We start from the raw sequence: 16,688 nt of genomic DNA, 5'->3' as shown, positions 1-16,688 counted from the left end.
TTTTGATAGGAGGTAGTGTTGATTTTTCTGTTATTAAAAAAAAGGAACACGAAACATAGTCTTCATTTTGTAACAATCAGTCAAAATATGCTTTGATTGCAGACTATTTCTATTCCACGCCTCAAAGGTGTAAATATAGTGTCCCCATCTTCTAGCTGTTACTGTCAGCAGGTTAATGCACCATGCCGCAAAGAGTGGCAATGAGTCGGATCATACTCATGCTCAAGTTCAGCTTCTGTTTTAACCTAAATTTAACAGCTGTAATGTTTTGTGTCTGCAGCTTGGATGGTTGTAATGCTGTAATGTTGGAAATATCCTGCCAAATTATTCTAAAGCACCTTTATTAGATGCCATCTTCATGATTTTCCAGACAGATTTGCAAGCTGAAAACAATCCAAGCTACACTATCTGAACTGGTGATGTGACTGTCACTAATCACAAAAACTGCTCTCATTAAAAAACTACTCTGTTTATAGACAGTTTTTTTTTTCTTTTGTACATTTAGTTGTCGCCATCCTCTTCAGGTAAGTTCACTTCCTTGATTAAATTCATAAATACTGTACCACCCATTTTAGCTTAATATTTAGGTAAACAAGTACAAATTACTGCATAACCCCACAAAAACAAATCCAAATCTTGTCTGCAGAGACTACCTTCAGAATTTGGGAGTGGAGAGGCTGGAATGGCCAGCCTGCAGTCCTGAACTCAACCTCATGAAAACCTTGATGGTTAAAGCGGCAATAGTTTTAGCAGCCAGCAGGGGGCGACTTCTGTAGTTGCAAATGGATGGAGAAAACTGCTGGCGGCCCCCTCGCTCTGTGATCTCCGCAAACACTTCCTCCTGACTTTATGGGCTCAGTCTAAAGTTTTGAGCCTTACTGGATAAAAAAATGAAGTTAATTTTGTAGATTGTGGTCATTCTAAGAGTCGGGAAGATTATCCAGGATCAAGATTTCATGGTAATATCCACCCCTTGGTCCATCGCATCCGGTTTCAAAACGCTGACATGGTGGCGGCAGCACTTATTCTTGGCAGCCGCAAGCATTGCAAGCATGTGTTTGCCTTCTTTGCCCTTTACACTGTCCGCCAAAGAAAAATAACCCACCTGGATGAGCGATAGTGCTATAAAATGTGTGCCACGTTTATGTGTTTGGAAAAGTCTTTGACTGGAGCTGCACCCAATAAAAGGGAATCAGAGGTGACAGAAGACCCATAAGCTTCCAGTAACCCCCATTACAGCCCACCAACACCCCGGCAGAGGGGAAGAGGATATTATGGGATGGATCTCTCTGTCCTCCCTGTCACTCCCTCCCATCTCCTGGCCTTTAACAGGGCCAGCTGACGTCAGAGCGGCCTCGGGCACCCGACTGTCTCTGTTGTTTTTAGCTGTCAGTTTTCCGCTCGCACCCTCCTCCCACCACAACTGTTTCTGGCTGATATCCAAACTCCTCCAGCTCTTTGTAGGAGTGACCTTTGCAGAGGCAGACTGACAGACCGGCCCGGGCGCTCACTCTCTCGGTGGTGTGAGTGGTGTCAGTGTGTGGCGCTGGCAGCGGAGAAGGGGCTGAAAGGATAGTCTGAGCTGTGACTGTGGCTGCCCCGCTGAGAGGACCGTTTACTGACGGAGATCCCAGAGACTGCGTTTATCTCGGGTTGAGATCACGCATCACTGCTGAACTCCGAAATCAGCTTTTATCGAACGCAGGGAAATAAAACGGACCAAGAGAAAACCAAACTTTTACTTCTATAATTAATGCGTCTTGTCTTTCTGAAATTGTATATCATTTATTTCATTTGAATTGACTTTTTACTTTTGTTAGATTTAGAAAAGGTTCTTGCACAGTCTCTTTCATGTTTTTCCTCCATTTTATGTAGTTTAAACCCTTTTAATAATGTGTTTTAGCACCATATTGTACACTTTATGTATACTGAACCTCAGAGCCTTTAATATAATTATATTTTATGGCTTTGGCTTTTTAAATTAAAATATGCTACATAACAGACCCACTTACTGTATTATGTTCAACATTTTATTTTTTACTGTTACTTATTAAGCTACATTCGGTATTCTTGTTTTGTCATTATTCTATTTAAAAAATATATATATATTTTACTTTATTACAGTGCTGAAACAATTTTGGTTTCTGTAACACACTTACATAGACTATCTTAGTCTATATAATTCTGTTTAAAACATTTATGACAGTTACTTTTATGTATTTGTGATGAATAAAGTTGAAATAAAAATACAGGAAGATCTTATTCAAGTCATGTTCTGACTGAGTGAAGTGGATGTCAAAATTACAAAAATGAGAACAATATAGGCTAATAACAAGACCACATCAGATAGAAATCTGAGAAATGAATTGAATCATGCAGTTTTTGAATCAACTTTTTAGTAAATCATTAATTGGGATTAAGGGATCTGCTCTAAAAAAAAATTTGTAGGCTCCTACTCATTGAACAAAACCTTTTCTGTGGCGTCTCTGTTGCCAAATTTAATTGTGGCATTCCTCAAGGCTCCATCCTTGGCCCACTTTGTTTCCCTTTTTTTCTTCTTCCTTTTTTGTGTATATTGGTCACACTGAAATCATCAAACAAATTTTAATATTAACCTGAGTAAATAAAAAAATGCTGTTTTTCCTCATCGACTAAGGGGAAATAAAGCTATCTAAACCTACTTGGCCCTATGTGAAAAAGTCTTTGCCCTTCTTGTTAAATAATTAATTGTGATTAACTACTTTTTCTTTGGAAACCTGAATTCAGTTTCACTCGCTACACCCAGTCCTGATTACTGGCAGGCCTGCTGAATCAAGAAATCACATAAATAGAACCTGTTTGACAAAGTGAAGTAGACTAAAAGATCTAAAAATAAATAAATAAGTACAAAAAACACATCATGCCACAAACACATTTTCCAAACAAACAAATAAGTTTCTAAAATTCAGTGACTATAAATCTGACTCTTGTCCACAGAAAAGTTAGCTCAGTGATCAAAAATGTCAAGCAGTTCACTCAAAACCTGGGAGTGATTTTTGACACTGTGCTTTTATGCTGAAGTAAAAAAACAAAAAACAAACAAACAAAAAAAACATTGTCCAGTCATAATTCTGTCAGCTTAAAAAAAAAACTTCCAAAATTAGGTCTTTCTGGTCTGCTAATGATTTGCTTTTAGTTTTTCCTGCCTTCATTAAAGGCAATGCTCTTTACACCGTGAATAGTACTCTCCTGGGTTTTGCAATACCTAAGCCCAGATATTTAAACCATCCACCTTCTTCTGCTTCTACTCTTAGCATCACCTTTCCACCTGTCTCCTGCTCATTCACAGACATGTATTCTGTCTTGCTTCTACTTATGTCTATTCCTCCTCTCTCTAGAGCATACCTCCACCTCTTCAGGATCTTCTCCACCTGGTCCCTATTTTTACTATAGATCACAATGTCATCTGCAAACATCATTGTCCACAGAGACTGCTGCCCGACCTCATCTGCCAACCTGTCCGTCACCACAGCAAACAAGAAGGGGCTCAGAGCTGATCCCTGATGTAATCCCACCCCCACCTTGAACCCATCTGTCACCCTTACCCTGACCACTGTCTCCCCGTCCTCATACATGTCCTGCACCACCCTCACATACTTCTTATAATTCCTTCCTCGTGCCACTGTAATAATAATAATAATAATAATAATAATAATAATAATAACAATAACAATAACAATAATAATAATAATAATATTGTGTTTGTGTAAAAAAAAATTAACATGTGGATGGCAATTTGAGTTGCCACTAACACCTTTTTTTCTTCCCTCCCCTCTTCTTCGCCAGTCGGTCAGAGCAGACTGTCTGCAGGACATATGCGAGTGAGAGCAGAGTGAGAGGTCGCTGCGTGTTGCCGCTCTCAGATGGCGACTCTTCAGGAGGTCCTGCTGGTCAAATCAAATGACCAGTGACAATAAGACGACTACCAGCTTTTAACATATGCAGTCTTGGGCACTGACAGTCGGCGACCTTTTTGTGTCTCCGAGGATCATTCTGCACCAACTTCAGAGATGGCAAACATTTACACAGATGCATGTTTTTAATTTGATCTTTCAGACTGCTTCAGACCTCATTTAGGTTTTCCAATGATTTCACATAGCCTTAAAAAAAGTTACTTGATCCTTTGTTATGGATATATTATTGAGCGGTTCCCTTCTTTGCATGATTAATATTCTAGACAGCTACTCCTGCTGTTCCTTGTAAAACCATAAATCCCAGTCCCCCAGTACAAAAGACAGGCCCAAGAGGTAAACAGAAGCGTTTGTCAAACAAGTAAAAATTTTTTGTCTTTACATATTTCAAGTTATGTTGTGCATACCTTACATGTAGAAAATAAAAGCCACAGTGTCATACTAACCTAACAGAATTACATAAACACTAAAAACTGCCAGTAAATATATTAATTCTCAGATGATTTTCAAAAAAATATTCTGCAGAAAAGGTTAAAAAAATATTTAATTTTGTTATTATGTGTCTATTTAAAAGAGACACTTTTTAGATCCCCATATATCTCCGCAAAACAATCTAAAAGGTTTTTATCTTTTCTCCCCATAGTTATTATTTTATTATATATAAATCATAATAAAGCTGGTTGTGAAAGAGAAATTAAATCTTATTGGGAGCTCAAAACCGGCAGTGCTGCTGAGGTGTCGTTCGGGCCACACGTGACTAAAACCGCATTCTTTTTATCAATATGCGCAAAAAAACCCCTGTACATACTATCTCCTTCCACTCCAGAGAGGAATACATTTAAAAAAAAGAATGGCAAATCCCAGTTCCGCCTTTTTTTTTTTTTAATCAAACTATCTTAAAATCCAATTTTTCTGAATAAATGAATTTCCTGACCCCGTTTACCTTCACGCTGCGCCGATGCCGGCTCCCAAACGCGCGGTTGCGCTCACCCGGACCGTGCGATTCTGGCGCCACCTCGTGGAGAGCCAGAGCACAACTCCTGTGTGTCGTCTACCCGCTCAACTCTCGCGGTACTCTGGGGCTTTGCAACCTCACAATTTGCGTCTCTGCGCTGACCAATCGGCTGCCAATCAGCTGCGCGAGCAAGGCCAATCACAATATCAAGGATTTCGGCACCAATTTAAACAGAGTAATCACTTCCTGTTTTGGTAGTTAACACACGATAGAGGAAAGAAAGATAAGTAAATGAATCTTAACCATTTAAACATGTACATAGACAGAAAAGGCGGCTTAGGATTAAACTGAGAGCCTGTATTGGAAGACGCTACCCCCAGTTTACATTTACGTTGTCGTCAGCTGACGGTGACGCCAGTCCGGTAAGTTTTGAACGTTAGAATCGGTTACAAATCAGCATGCCGTCCCGGGTGGAGGACTACGAGGTGCTGCACACTATAGGCTCCGGATCATATGGAAGATGCCAGAAAATAAAGCGAAAAGCTGACGGAAAGGTGAGTAAAACACACTTCCCGCACACCTGTGGGTTAAACTCACCTGTTGCCCGTTAGTCCGCGGGGCAATATTGTCGCAGTCATGTTGTTTTTTCTCCCCCCACCTCAAGAAACTTTATATCAAACCGTTAACAAATGGCTACCTGCCTGTAGCGTCACAGAAATGTTTGAAAATTTAAGGTGTTAGCTTGTAATGTGGACCTTAGAAATGAGCAGCTTAACATTAAAAAGGTCGGTTATTAATGACTTAATATTTTATGTGAATTTTTATATTCACATAAAATATGTGAATATTTTATGATATCACCCTCAGTCATCACACCTGAATCAAATGATTAGTTCATTACCAGGCCTCTAGAGAACTTCAAGACATGTTGAGGAGGTAATTTAGCCATTTGAATCAGCTGTGTTGGATCATGGACATATCTAAAACCTGCAGGACACCAGGCCTGGAGTTCCCCCACTCCTGTTCTAGAGTAAAGACAAGTTGCCCAAGTTAGCTTTACTTTTCCATAGCTTCCACTTGTCTTCTGTCTACGACACTGGTCTTTATTGAAAGACATTCTCTGCTCTCTGATTCAGATAACCACCATTCTTTGAATTTTACCTCTGTAATTCTGGATAATTAAAAGCTGGTTTGTATCGTAGATCCTGGTGTGGAAGGAGCTGGATTATGGCACCATGGCTGAGAGTGAGAAGCAGATGCTGGTGTCAGAGGTGAACCTGCTGAGGGAGCTCAAGCACCCAAACATAGTGAGGTACTACGACCGCATCATAGACCGGACAAACACCACTCTGTACATCGTCATGGAGTACTGCGAAGGCGGCGACCTGTCCAGTCTCATCAGCCGCTGCATCAAGGAGAGGTGGGGTTGAATGCTAAATGATACTGAAGGTTGCATGCTGGTGTGTCCTTTCCCTTCACAGGTGTATGCATGTGTTTATTACCTTGACAGGCGCTATTTGGAGGAGCAGTTCGTCCAGCGAGTCATGGCCCAGCTCACGTTGGCCCTGAAGGAGTGTCACAGGCGGAGTGACGGCAGGGCCACCGTCCTTCATCGGGACCTGAAACCAGCCAACATCTTCCTCGACATCAGGCAGAACGTCAAACTGGGTGACTTTGGCCTGGCGAGGATCCTGAACCATGACACCAGCTTTGCAAAGACGTTTGTCGGGACGCCGTACTACATGTCTCCAGTGAGTGGCTTCATGCTGCTGGAGTTTGAAGCGTTTAACCTGAGCTTACAACTTTCCTTGCCTGAACTTTTGATTTTATTCTTGTTTGCTAATCTTTGTTTTACTTCATGATAAAAAAAAATAGGGACAAATAGCTTAATAAGCATTTAACACTATCTCTTTTCTTCTGTCAGGAACAAATAAACCGGATGTCATACAACGAGAAGTCCGATATTTGGTCTCTGGGATGTCTGCTCTACGAACTCTGTGCCTTATCGTAAGTTTTCCAGCTGTTCCGCTTTAGCTGATTTTCCCACTGCAAACTGTTTGGCTGCAGATCTTGCAGTTTTTCCTGCATTTTTCGTTTTCCTCTCCAGGCCTCCTTTTACTGCTTACAACCAAAAAGAGCTGGCAGAAAAGATCAGAGAGGGGAAGTTCAGAAGGATCCCGTACCGGTACTCTGAGGAGCTGAACACCCTGCTCGGCAAAATGCTCAACTTAAAGGTTGGAATTGAATTTATTTTTAAAATTCACACGATATGGTGCCTGAGCTATCGGATTATTTTAGACGGTATAAAAGATGGACCGCATGTCCACATCTGGAAAAGGGAAGCCTGTGCAGAAATACTTCAAACCTTGCATTCTTTCTAACAGCCTGCAGGGGGCAACTGCTCTAGTTTTAGTGCCGTCCATGGCAAACTGGCCCTCAGCTCCCTCAGTAAACACTTTCCTCATGACTTTATGGAGTCAAGTGCTAGTTTTAGGTCATTGAATAAAACGTGAAGTTAATTTGATAAATTCTAGTTAAATGAGCACTCTAAGCACTTTTTACCACCACCCACATTCACCCATTCTCACACACATTCATACGGTGCCTTTAGGTGCTTTTTCTAACTTTCTCATGCTTGCTCACTCTCCGGTAGATCCTGAACTGGGCCAATTTGTTGTTCAGTATCTTGTCCAAGGACACTTGACATGTGGATTGCAGCAGCCAAGATCGAACCACCCACTTTACAAATAGGGCAGCTGTAGCTTTACCTCCCAAGCTACAGCTGCCCTGGAGTAGAATCAGAAAAGAGGTTTATCCAGGGTACACACACACCCTGGATAGACAAGCTGTGACAGTGAAAACATTGAGCTCAAGGCTTTAAAATTTGATGTCATGGTGGCTACATCCATCTTTTATGCGGTCTATGGTTTTGCACCGACGTGATGCTGGTGTCTGGTCTGGAATGGTTTCCAAACATTTCCACCCTTAAAGTGCCATCAGATATCTGCTCTGCTAGCAGCATTACATAATAACTGGACCTCAAACTTCTGGATATGGGAACTGGTTCTCAAAATGGAACCACTGGCAGCTACACTAGCACCACATTGGCAGGAAGAAAAAAGGCTATTTATGTTTCATTTATGGGCCCCTTCTCTTGGCAGGACTATCTGAGACCTTCTGTAGAATCTATTCTCCAGAGCAGCCTGCTGAGCGAGGCGGTTGCTGAGGAGCAGAGGAAGGCACAGTCGCGACCCCAAAGGAGATTGGCTGATTCTGACGTTCCCCTCCACAAACCGGGTGAGACGGCGCCCGCCTCGGCCACGGAGCTCAGACTGAAGGAGCAGGCGCTGCGGGACCGAGAAACGGCACTGAAAGAACGTGAGGAGCGGCTGGAGAGTAAGACCTGTTTAAGCCCTGCTTTGAGCCGCACATACCTCAAGCCTACGTCTGTCAGTGTCGCTGTAGTCTGGCCTGGATTTTGGGAGAAATTAGAAAAGCTGTGGATTGTATTTTTAGTAGAGAAGTACTTAATTTACATCAGTTTGAAGAGGCTAATCCTAACAGGAACATCCTCTTCTGCAAAGAGGACTCATCAGTATTATCTCATGTTTATGGACTTGTTTTCACATTGGCAGCAATAAGTAAAGTTGAGTAATACCCTAGAAAGTACTAGTTACATCTTGTTTAGAGGGTGGAAGTGTAGTTGAAGAAACCTGTGTGGATGGAACAGGTTTGTTCATGTTGCTTGGAGTGTTGCAACCGAACGATGACCTACTTCTACACCTACAGCTCCTGGCTGACAGTGGAGATTACACACCGCAGTGTAAAAGTGTGTGTACCCAGAAATATGTCCAAATAAAAGACTGTTAGTCACACATACAGCTATGGTAAAAATAAAATGCCTCCTCTTTTAATTCTAGGATTGTGAAGACATAATAAAACTTTTAAATATTACCTGATTTTTTTTTTTTTTTTTTTTAAGACCCTCTGAGGATGTCTCGATGTTTAGACTTGAAAGAGGGTGTACTTTCTTTAAAAGTGAGGGATAAATTCCCAAACTGAATCTGTCCATTTTTGTCTTTTAATGACAGGAAGAGAGCAGGAGCTGTGTGTTCGTGAACGACTTGCAAATGAGAAGCTCGCACGGTAAAAACTTTTAAGATGGAAACGATTTAAGCGATTCTTTTTTCTTTTTTTTTTTTTCCATTCTAACCATTCTTTGGCGGTCTTTCCAGCTGATTTTTATTTTTTCCCCTTTATTTTTAATCGACCGTTTCAGAGTGGAGAGTTTGCTGAAAAATTACAGCCGCCTACAGCACCACAGGGACCTGACACCGATCAATGACAAAGACATAGGTATGGGAATCCAGCGAAGACTTCTGAACTTACTGAACCAAGACCAGAGCCGAGCAGTTTATTTTTAACATGTGTTTTAACGCATGTGTCGACAATGTGAATGACTTTGGATCAAATGTATTTATTTTTTATATTACTTGTAAATATTTTTTTATACAACAATAAAGAAATTATTTTTTAAAAAGGTGCAGTTCTAAAAGCTCACACGACACACTTCAAAATCACAGCTGTTGAGATTGTGATTTGTTAACAAGTTTACTCGACTGTTTTGGTCTAGATGCGGAGAACCTCTCTCCGGGTAAGAAGAAGGTCCACTTTGCCGGCGAGAGCAAAGAGAACCAGCGGCCCGATGCTCTGCAGAGCACGCCGTCCCAGGAGCTGGTGCTGCTCAGGAGGCTGCAGGCAGCGGCCCAGCGGAGTCAAGCTCTGAGTGAAATGGAGAAGATGTGCCAGCTCAAGAGCAGGCAAATCCTCGGCCTGCGCTGATCGCACAGATGTGACCGTGAAAGCTTCTGAAGGCCTGGAGTCATAACAACTGGATGAAAATGTTCATGTGTAGCTGTGGAAGTGTAGTGAATGTGTGTGTTACTGTCTTATTTTTATTTAGTCTGATGAGTGAGTGTGTTATCACGGGCAGCTAATGTGATTATCAGTGTACTGTGTATAGTTTTTTGCTGTATTTATGGCTGTAGACATAAATTCTTTAGAGACATCTCTAGAAGAAGGGAGACTATGTGGAATGACATGATCCTGTGATGCCAATAAACAAAGTGATTGTAATCATTACTACATTAAAGTAGGCATGATGTGATGATAAATACTTGTTCTATACCATATTTGGGATTTTTTTTTTTAATTTTTGCATTTTTTTTTTATAGCAGTTGAAATGATGATGTAATTATTTTAGTATCTGCCAAACAGATATGCTGTATTATAGAAGGAAACAGGATGTGGTCTGAGAGGTGTTCTGGTGGCAGTGGAGCTGAATCCTGTTAGAGAAGATATTCTGCTGCCTGTACAGTAAGTTGTGCAGAGGGTTTAGATTATCCATGATGCATAACTGATTGATTAGTGACCTCACTTCTACCACGGCTTCAAATGTGTGGTGGGGCCATTCAGAGTCAGCCTTTCTGAACTGCTTACAAAAACGCAAAGAGAAGTTTGTCTTTTGATTGAAACATTGTTACCACTTACATGTTGAAAATATGCACTCATACCCTGATACAGGGGTGGGGGAACTCCATGCCTCAAGGGCTGGTGTCTTGCAGGTTTTAGATATGTCCTTAATCCAACACAGCTGATTTAAATGGCCAAATTACTTCCTCAACATGTCTTGAAGTTCTCTAGAGGCCTGGTAATGAACTAATCATTTGATTCAGGTGTGATGACTGAGGGTGAGAGCTAAAACCTGCAGGAAACCAGCCCTTGAGGCCTGGAGTTCCCCACCCCTGCTCTAATATGTGTGCACTTGATATATAAACAAGCAAAAATGACGGATAAATGAGGAATTCTTTATCCACTCAGTTTGGAAATGTGGGCTTCTCTTGTTTGTTGCCTAGAGACATTACAGCTGTCTATGTTACTTTAACAGGGATAAGTTTGTTTGCCCGGCCAGAAAAAAAGAATCTGCCCTGGGGTCTATCACAGGGCTGTTTTACAAGTGGAGTCGGATCTCTGTAAACCAGCTCCTATATTTCATATGTATACAGACTGTAGTGGGTCTAAGTTGGGCCAAAACTCATTTCTACTGTGGTTTTTCACACTGGCGTAGCAATAGATGTATATAAAAAAGAGATAGATATACAGGCTGATCATTTTCACAGTAATAGAATTGTTTTTATATAACACTAGCTCCCACAAGGGGTCATCACTTTTCCATGAAAAGAGATTCAAGTGCAATTTGCAATCAAGCCTTTGCTTTGAGTCAGTAGCAGATTAGATGTAATTTATTGTTACATTTGTCATTATTTCCATTGAAGCTGGTAGCTTACTGGCTTGATTAGCGAGTTTTTTTTTTGTTTGCTAGTTTGGTTGTTTTTTTTTTTGGGGGGGGGGGCAGCTTGTATTTAACTTAATGTAAAATTAACTAATTTTACAGCGTAAGTATACGGACTTTTGGAAAATAAAATATAAAATAAAGGAAGCAATTACAGTATGTAGATGGAACACCAGTAAATTTATTAAGGGATTTTCCGTGATTAAAAGCTGAGTAAAGACCAGTGATTGTGTAAAAAAGTGTTTGTTACTGGTAAAGGCTCAGTTTTTGTCATTCTTCGCAGTCACTTTTTTTTTTTGAATACGCTTTATTGACAAAGCACAAAATACAGATATGCAAATACAAAATAGCAAACACAATGTCAGGGGGTTCGTATAAAAAAACCAAAATAGACACAGTCTATTAAAGAATCACATGATATTGAACAGGGAACATAAGTTTATGGTTTTGACAGCTTTTAGATATTGAGAATGTTGTATGGTTTTAACATATTGTTTGGTTTCATTTAAAAAGCACTGAAAGGATTCTTCGCAGTCACCTGGTTTCAGCTGAAACGCCAAGATTTACGAATCAGTTACGGACCTCATCGCGATATTACATTTGCCATTAGCGTGCGTAGCAACCGCCGTTGTTTGGCTTCTTTGCGCCGCCTACTTGCAAGAGATGCAGAACGTGACCAATTACGTTCCTCCCTGTAGCTCGTCGACCAACGAAAATCGTAGTAGGCGTGTCCCCCTCTGTGCCGTGTTCCGTGTGGAAAGTTTACCGGCTCGGGTGCAAAGTTTCAGCCGTCTGCAAAGCGGAGCTCGTCGGCAAAACGAGCGAGGAAGGTGCTGGTATTTATACGGTTGCTGAATCGTTTTTTAATCGCGAATTCATTCGGTGTGTGTTTGTCCTCAGATGTAGCCGAGTGATGCTGCCGTCGCCGAATAAGAGTGTTTTACGCGGATGATATTAGCAGCGATCGTATTGTCACAGGGAGCCAAGCTAGCTTAACGCAACCCGGAGTTAAACGGGAAAGCCAACCAGCGGATGTCGTGAGGATTTCTTGGTCTTTCTCAAACCTGCTGATTTCTTCAACGCTAACTTAAACTTGAATCGACTGTGAGGAAGGAAAAATGGCTTGCGAACCCAATCGTGCCCGGCTGCTGTGCATGCTATCATTGACTTTTGGGTTTTTCATCGTGGAGGTGGTGGTCAGTCGGATGACCTCGTCCCTGTCAATGCTGTCGGACTCCTTCCATATGCTGTCGGATGTCATCGCACTCGTCGTGGCTCTAGTGGCGGTCCGGTTCGCCGAAAAAACCCAGGCGACCAACAAGAACACCTTCGGATGGATCCGAGCGGAGGTGATGGGGGCTCTGGTCAACGCCGTCTTTCTCACGGCGCTGTGCTTCACCATCGTCCTGGAGGCGGTCGAGCGTTTCACCGAGCCCCACGAGATCGAGTCTCCAGTAGTGGTGGCCGGGGTCGGTGCCGCGGGGCTTCTGGTTAACCTGCTGGGGCTCTGCTTGTTCCACGGCCACGCGGGCGGAGGCCACGGACACTCCCACGGAGGGCACTCTCATGGTAGTAAGAATAAGCGGGGCAAAACGAGCAAGAACTCGAAGGCTGGAAACGGGTCTTCGGGAGAGGAGACCAACAACTTGGTAGGAAATCACAACAGCCCAGGCGATGGGAGACCAAGAAATGGTGAGCAATAAGAGTTGTTGGTGTTTTAGTGTTGAAATGAACAGTCCACCCTCACTGTCCCACCATTAATCTGAATACATGTGCCAGACTTTATCTTCACTGTTAGCACTCCAGATTGTGTAATAGTGCATCAGTTTATCTCCAGCCTGCCCTGACAACTCCCCAAGTGACTAATCCGTATTGTTTTTTTTGTTTTTTTTTCTTGACATATGTTTGGCGTCTCATATTTGTTGGGTCATTCTATCCTTGGAAACATGGTCTCCGTGTTGGTGACATACCCGGGCAAAGCCTCGGGTTTCACTCTGGCTTATAAATAAAGATAACGAGAAGTTTCTGACTGACACAGTTAAGTCAAACTGAACTCGATGGTCAGTTTTTACCTGAATTTCCACACTGACTGTGACCCCCTGAAGAGCTTAGTGAGTTACCTTATCTGCTAAATAATTAGTAACTAAAGCTTAAAAATAAATGCAGTGAAGTAGGTAGGTGCCCACCCTTTACACTCACCTGGCTGTCAGCTATCAAAAAAGAATCAGAAGCTAAACAAACTCATCTGCATACAGACAGCTTTTATTTTAGCTTCTTCTTAATTTAATTGTGCTTCTACAAGGTATTGAGTGGATGGAAAACTGGTCAAGGGCCAAAGCGGGGCAGCAGCTGGCCAATCAGCTTGTCCAGCATACATTTTTGTTACATTAAACGCTTCTTACCAGACAAGCTGATTGTTTTCAAAGTACTGATAACCTCCTGTTCGTGTCTACATGTCAGTTAAAAAGTTTCACAGCAGCCCTGGAGAGCTTCTGTGCCCCTTTCTGCTGGTCAGTCTAACTGAAGGGTTAAACATACAGAAGCTCATTTATTCTCCCCCCCCGCACTGTTAGGCCCTGCCAGTTTCAATAAATGGGGGTTATATCCCCCGCCCCTCCATGCACTGATTGCTGTTACTGGGCCATACATCAGTGGAGCCGTGGAGCCGACAGCCCCAGACACACCATTAGCCGCTGATGAATGGACCAGCTTGGTCCCTGGGATGGAAGCGAGCCACCGTTGCTCAGGTGCCGTTGCCCCAGCTTAGTGTTGCCACGCCGCCCGCCATTACTAACTGAATTTGCCTAATGTGAATTACTGAGCAGCATTTTGCTGCATTTAGGTTCCTGCATGCTGTTTTTTTTTTTTTTTTTTGTCATCTGGTATGTTGTTTTCCTGAGTGTGGCCCTGGGCAGTTATATAGCACAGATTCAGTCACAAGATGAAGTCTTCAGCAGTGAAATCTGCAACATTGTTATGTAGTTTCACATGAACTTTTCTCCTTTCGCTCTTAATAATGGTACCGTACTTAACAGCTGGCTGCCATTTGATGGCATCCAGGGTTTTTACCAGGAGAAAAACAAAACCGAATAGGGTTCACTGGGAGTTTTTGACGAAGTGTTGGAAAGTGGGGTTTAATGTTATTCAAAACTGAATACATGTTTTCTTATCACATGACCAAAAACAACAGGACAATGCACAGAATTCTGTTGTCAGGTGACATGATTTTTTTCCCCCGTCTTAAGTGTATGATTAACAATCGTCCAGTGTGCATCGTCCCCATGCTCAGAATGGGCCCTTGGGGTGGGGGGGGTGGGGTATAAGCATAGTCAGTCCAGACAAAGGGACTGTGTTACCTTAGTCCTTGCAATTTCTTACAATTTGATAACCTAAACTGTGTTATTATGGTTTACTATATTAAATACTAAATGACAAACATGTTAGCCCCAGATAAAATCTTCTTTCAGGGTGTGTGGGAAGCACATGCTTCTTTATGTAGGATAAACCCCGGTCTGTATATCTTGTGTGAAACCTGTGTGTCAAAGTCCATTTGATTATTTAAATGTTCCAAACTAATCTCTATTCTCCTTTTTTAATCTTTAGAAATCAGCTGTAAAGGCAGCACAGAGGTGCAGATGAATGGAAACACCCACTATGAGGAGATGGATCCCGACCACGACTCGTCGTCGCAGCTCAACATGCGCGGGGTCTTCCTGCATGTGCTGGGCGACGCCCTGGGCTCCGTCATCGTAGTGATCAATGCTATAATATTCACTTTTGTGTGGCAGCCCTGCATAAAAGGTGAAAAGTGCATGAATCCGTGCGTCAACAGCCACTCCACTGACCATTACCATGACAACGACACCGTCGTCGATCCGCACGTGGGTCCAATTGTGCCGACCATGAAGTTCGCCGGCCCCTGCTGGGTTCTTTACCTTGATCCCACACTGTGCATCATCATGGTGAGCATCCTGCTGTACACTACCTACCCTCTGCTCAAAGAGTCGGCCCTCATCCTGCTGCAGACCGTGCCCAAGCAGATCAACATGCACCGGCTCAACGAGCGTCTGCTGAGCCTGGACGGCGTCCTGGCCATCCATGAGCTGCACATCTGGCAGCTGGCCGGAAGCCGCATCATCGCCACGGCGCACATCAAATGCCACGACCCCACATCTTACATGGAGGTGGCCAAACGCATCAAGGACTTCTTCCACAACGAGGGCATCCACGCCACCACCATCCAGCCCGAGTTTGTCACGTTCAGCTCAGAGTCTCGAGACTCCCTGTGCGAGCTCTCCTGTCGGACTCAGTGCGCTCCCAAGCTCTGCTGCGGCGCTGCGGACAAACAGAACACCGGCTCCGACAAGAAGGCTGCAGTCGCTTCAAACCTGGAGGTGATCAGTGAGACCTCAGAGGCGGCGGGGGCTGTAGTTCAGGTGTGCCCTGGGTCTGAGGCTGAGGTCAGGATTGCCAGAGAGGTGGAGTCGTCTCTGTGAGATGAAGGGTGTGGAGAAGAGCAGAGGAGAAGCAAGAAAACCTCCACTTTGGGCAAAAACATCAACATCATTTGCAGAAAGCTGTAATATTTGTGGCTTAATCATTGCCCTTATAGGTCCTTTTATTTTCGATTATTGCCCATCTACACGGCTGAACCCGTTTCACTCCCTCTCATGTTCATAGATTGAGCCTTAGTTCAACACCCCCCCCCCCCACCCCCTCAAGCCTTTCCTCCGCCACTCAGTCCCTCCTTTGTTGTCCGTGGCTCTGGCAGTGTGGCGGTATGGTTGTGATGCATGTTGGGTTGCACTGACCTCATCTCCACCAGGACTGGATCAAGGCCTGCATGAGCGTCCCTCATTAGCACCATATTGTGATGTCTCATCTTGTCTCATGGTGTTTCTGTGCCAAAGCTTCTCAGTGGACTGAAGGGATCAGAGGGACCTTCCCTCCTCCAAATGGACACACAGCACACACATCACTAGGTTATTTATTTAGCCTATGGACCTGCTGGAAAAGAGTCTACCTTCCTGTTTTTTTGTGTAGGCTTCGAGCAGACCTATTCTCTTTACCCTCTGGCCTCCAGATGGAATAGTATTGTATCGCATAATAATTTATGTATCTAAGTTATTAGAAATGATCTATTTCTCTGTAGATGCTGTTTGTAATGTTTAGTTTGGATGATAAACATTCATTTTTCTCTTTCTCTCTTTTTTTTGTCTTGAAATCTTTTGACAGACCATCTATGCTGAAGTCAGTGTTTTTTTTCCAGGTGTGATGTTTTTATAATGATTTAGTTTCTCAGACTTTTTCGTCTGGCCTTGACTCGGATTTAATTGCAGTCGTTAGGCGGATACAGAAGCCGTATCAACACCTCTCTCACCTTGCCTTTTAATTAAAGAAAACTGTTGTGATATGGCACTAAGCATAGTCG

At 42.9% G+C, this 16,688-nt stretch overlaps 2 protein-coding genes across 2 annotated transcripts; both read left to right on the top strand.

Annotated features, from left to right (window-relative positions):
- The first annotated feature begins 5,075 nt into the window (after window positions 1–5,075).
- Window positions 5,076–10,097, top strand: nek2 (NIMA-related kinase 2). Its single transcript, XM_031744684.2, has 9 exons — window positions 5,076–5,459; window positions 6,108–6,325; window positions 6,416–6,656; window positions 6,830–6,912; window positions 7,013–7,139; window positions 8,067–8,301; window positions 8,997–9,051; window positions 9,185–9,261; window positions 9,539–10,097. The coding sequence occupies exons 1-9, from the start codon at window positions 5,364–5,366 to the stop codon at window positions 9,745–9,747; spliced, it is 1,341 nt and encodes a 446-aa protein (XP_031600544.2). The 5' UTR covers window positions 5,076–5,363; the 3' UTR covers window positions 9,748–10,097.
- Window positions 10,098–11,627: 1,530 nt separating this feature from the next.
- Window positions 11,628–16,460, top strand: slc30a1a (solute carrier family 30 member 1a). The gene is made up of 2 exons (XM_039599010.1): window positions 11,628–12,949; window positions 14,861–16,460. Exons 1-2 carry the CDS (start codon window positions 12,376–12,378, stop codon window positions 15,751–15,753), a joined length of 1,467 nt encoding a protein of 488 aa, XP_039454944.1. The 5' UTR covers window positions 11,628–12,375; the 3' UTR covers window positions 15,754–16,460.
- The last annotated feature ends 228 nt before the right edge of the window (window positions 16,461–16,688 follow it).

This window comes from Oreochromis aureus, linkage group 15, assembly GCF_013358895.1.
Source record: "Oreochromis aureus strain Israel breed Guangdong linkage group 15, ZZ_aureus, whole genome shotgun sequence".
Lineage (NCBI taxonomy): Eukaryota > Metazoa > Chordata > Actinopteri > Cichliformes > Cichlidae > Oreochromis > Oreochromis aureus.
Note: the sequence above shows the minus strand (reverse complement) of the source record. Positions and strands in the feature narration are given on the sequence as shown.

Bases quoted from the DNA above. Each gene is read 5' to 3' on its own strand.
- nek2 (XM_031744684.2), top strand. From the start codon at position 5,364: ATGCCGTCCCGGGTGGAGGACTACGAGGTGCTGCACACTATAGGCTCC. The intron at 8,302-8,996 runs GTAAGACCTGTT...TTTTAATGACAG, and splicing joins ACGTGAGGAGCGGCTGGAGA to GAAGAGAGCAGGAGCTGTGT. The intron at 9,262-9,538 runs GTATGGGAATCC...GTTTTGGTCTAG, and splicing joins GATCAATGACAAAGACATAG to ATGCGGAGAACCTCTCTCCG.
- slc30a1a (XM_039599010.1), top strand. From the start codon at position 12,376: ATGGCTTGCGAACCCAATCGTGCCCGGCTGCTGTGCATGCTATCATTG. The intron at 12,950-14,860 runs GTGAGCAATAAG...TTTAATCTTTAG, and splicing joins CGATGGGAGACCAAGAAATG to AAATCAGCTGTAAAGGCAGC.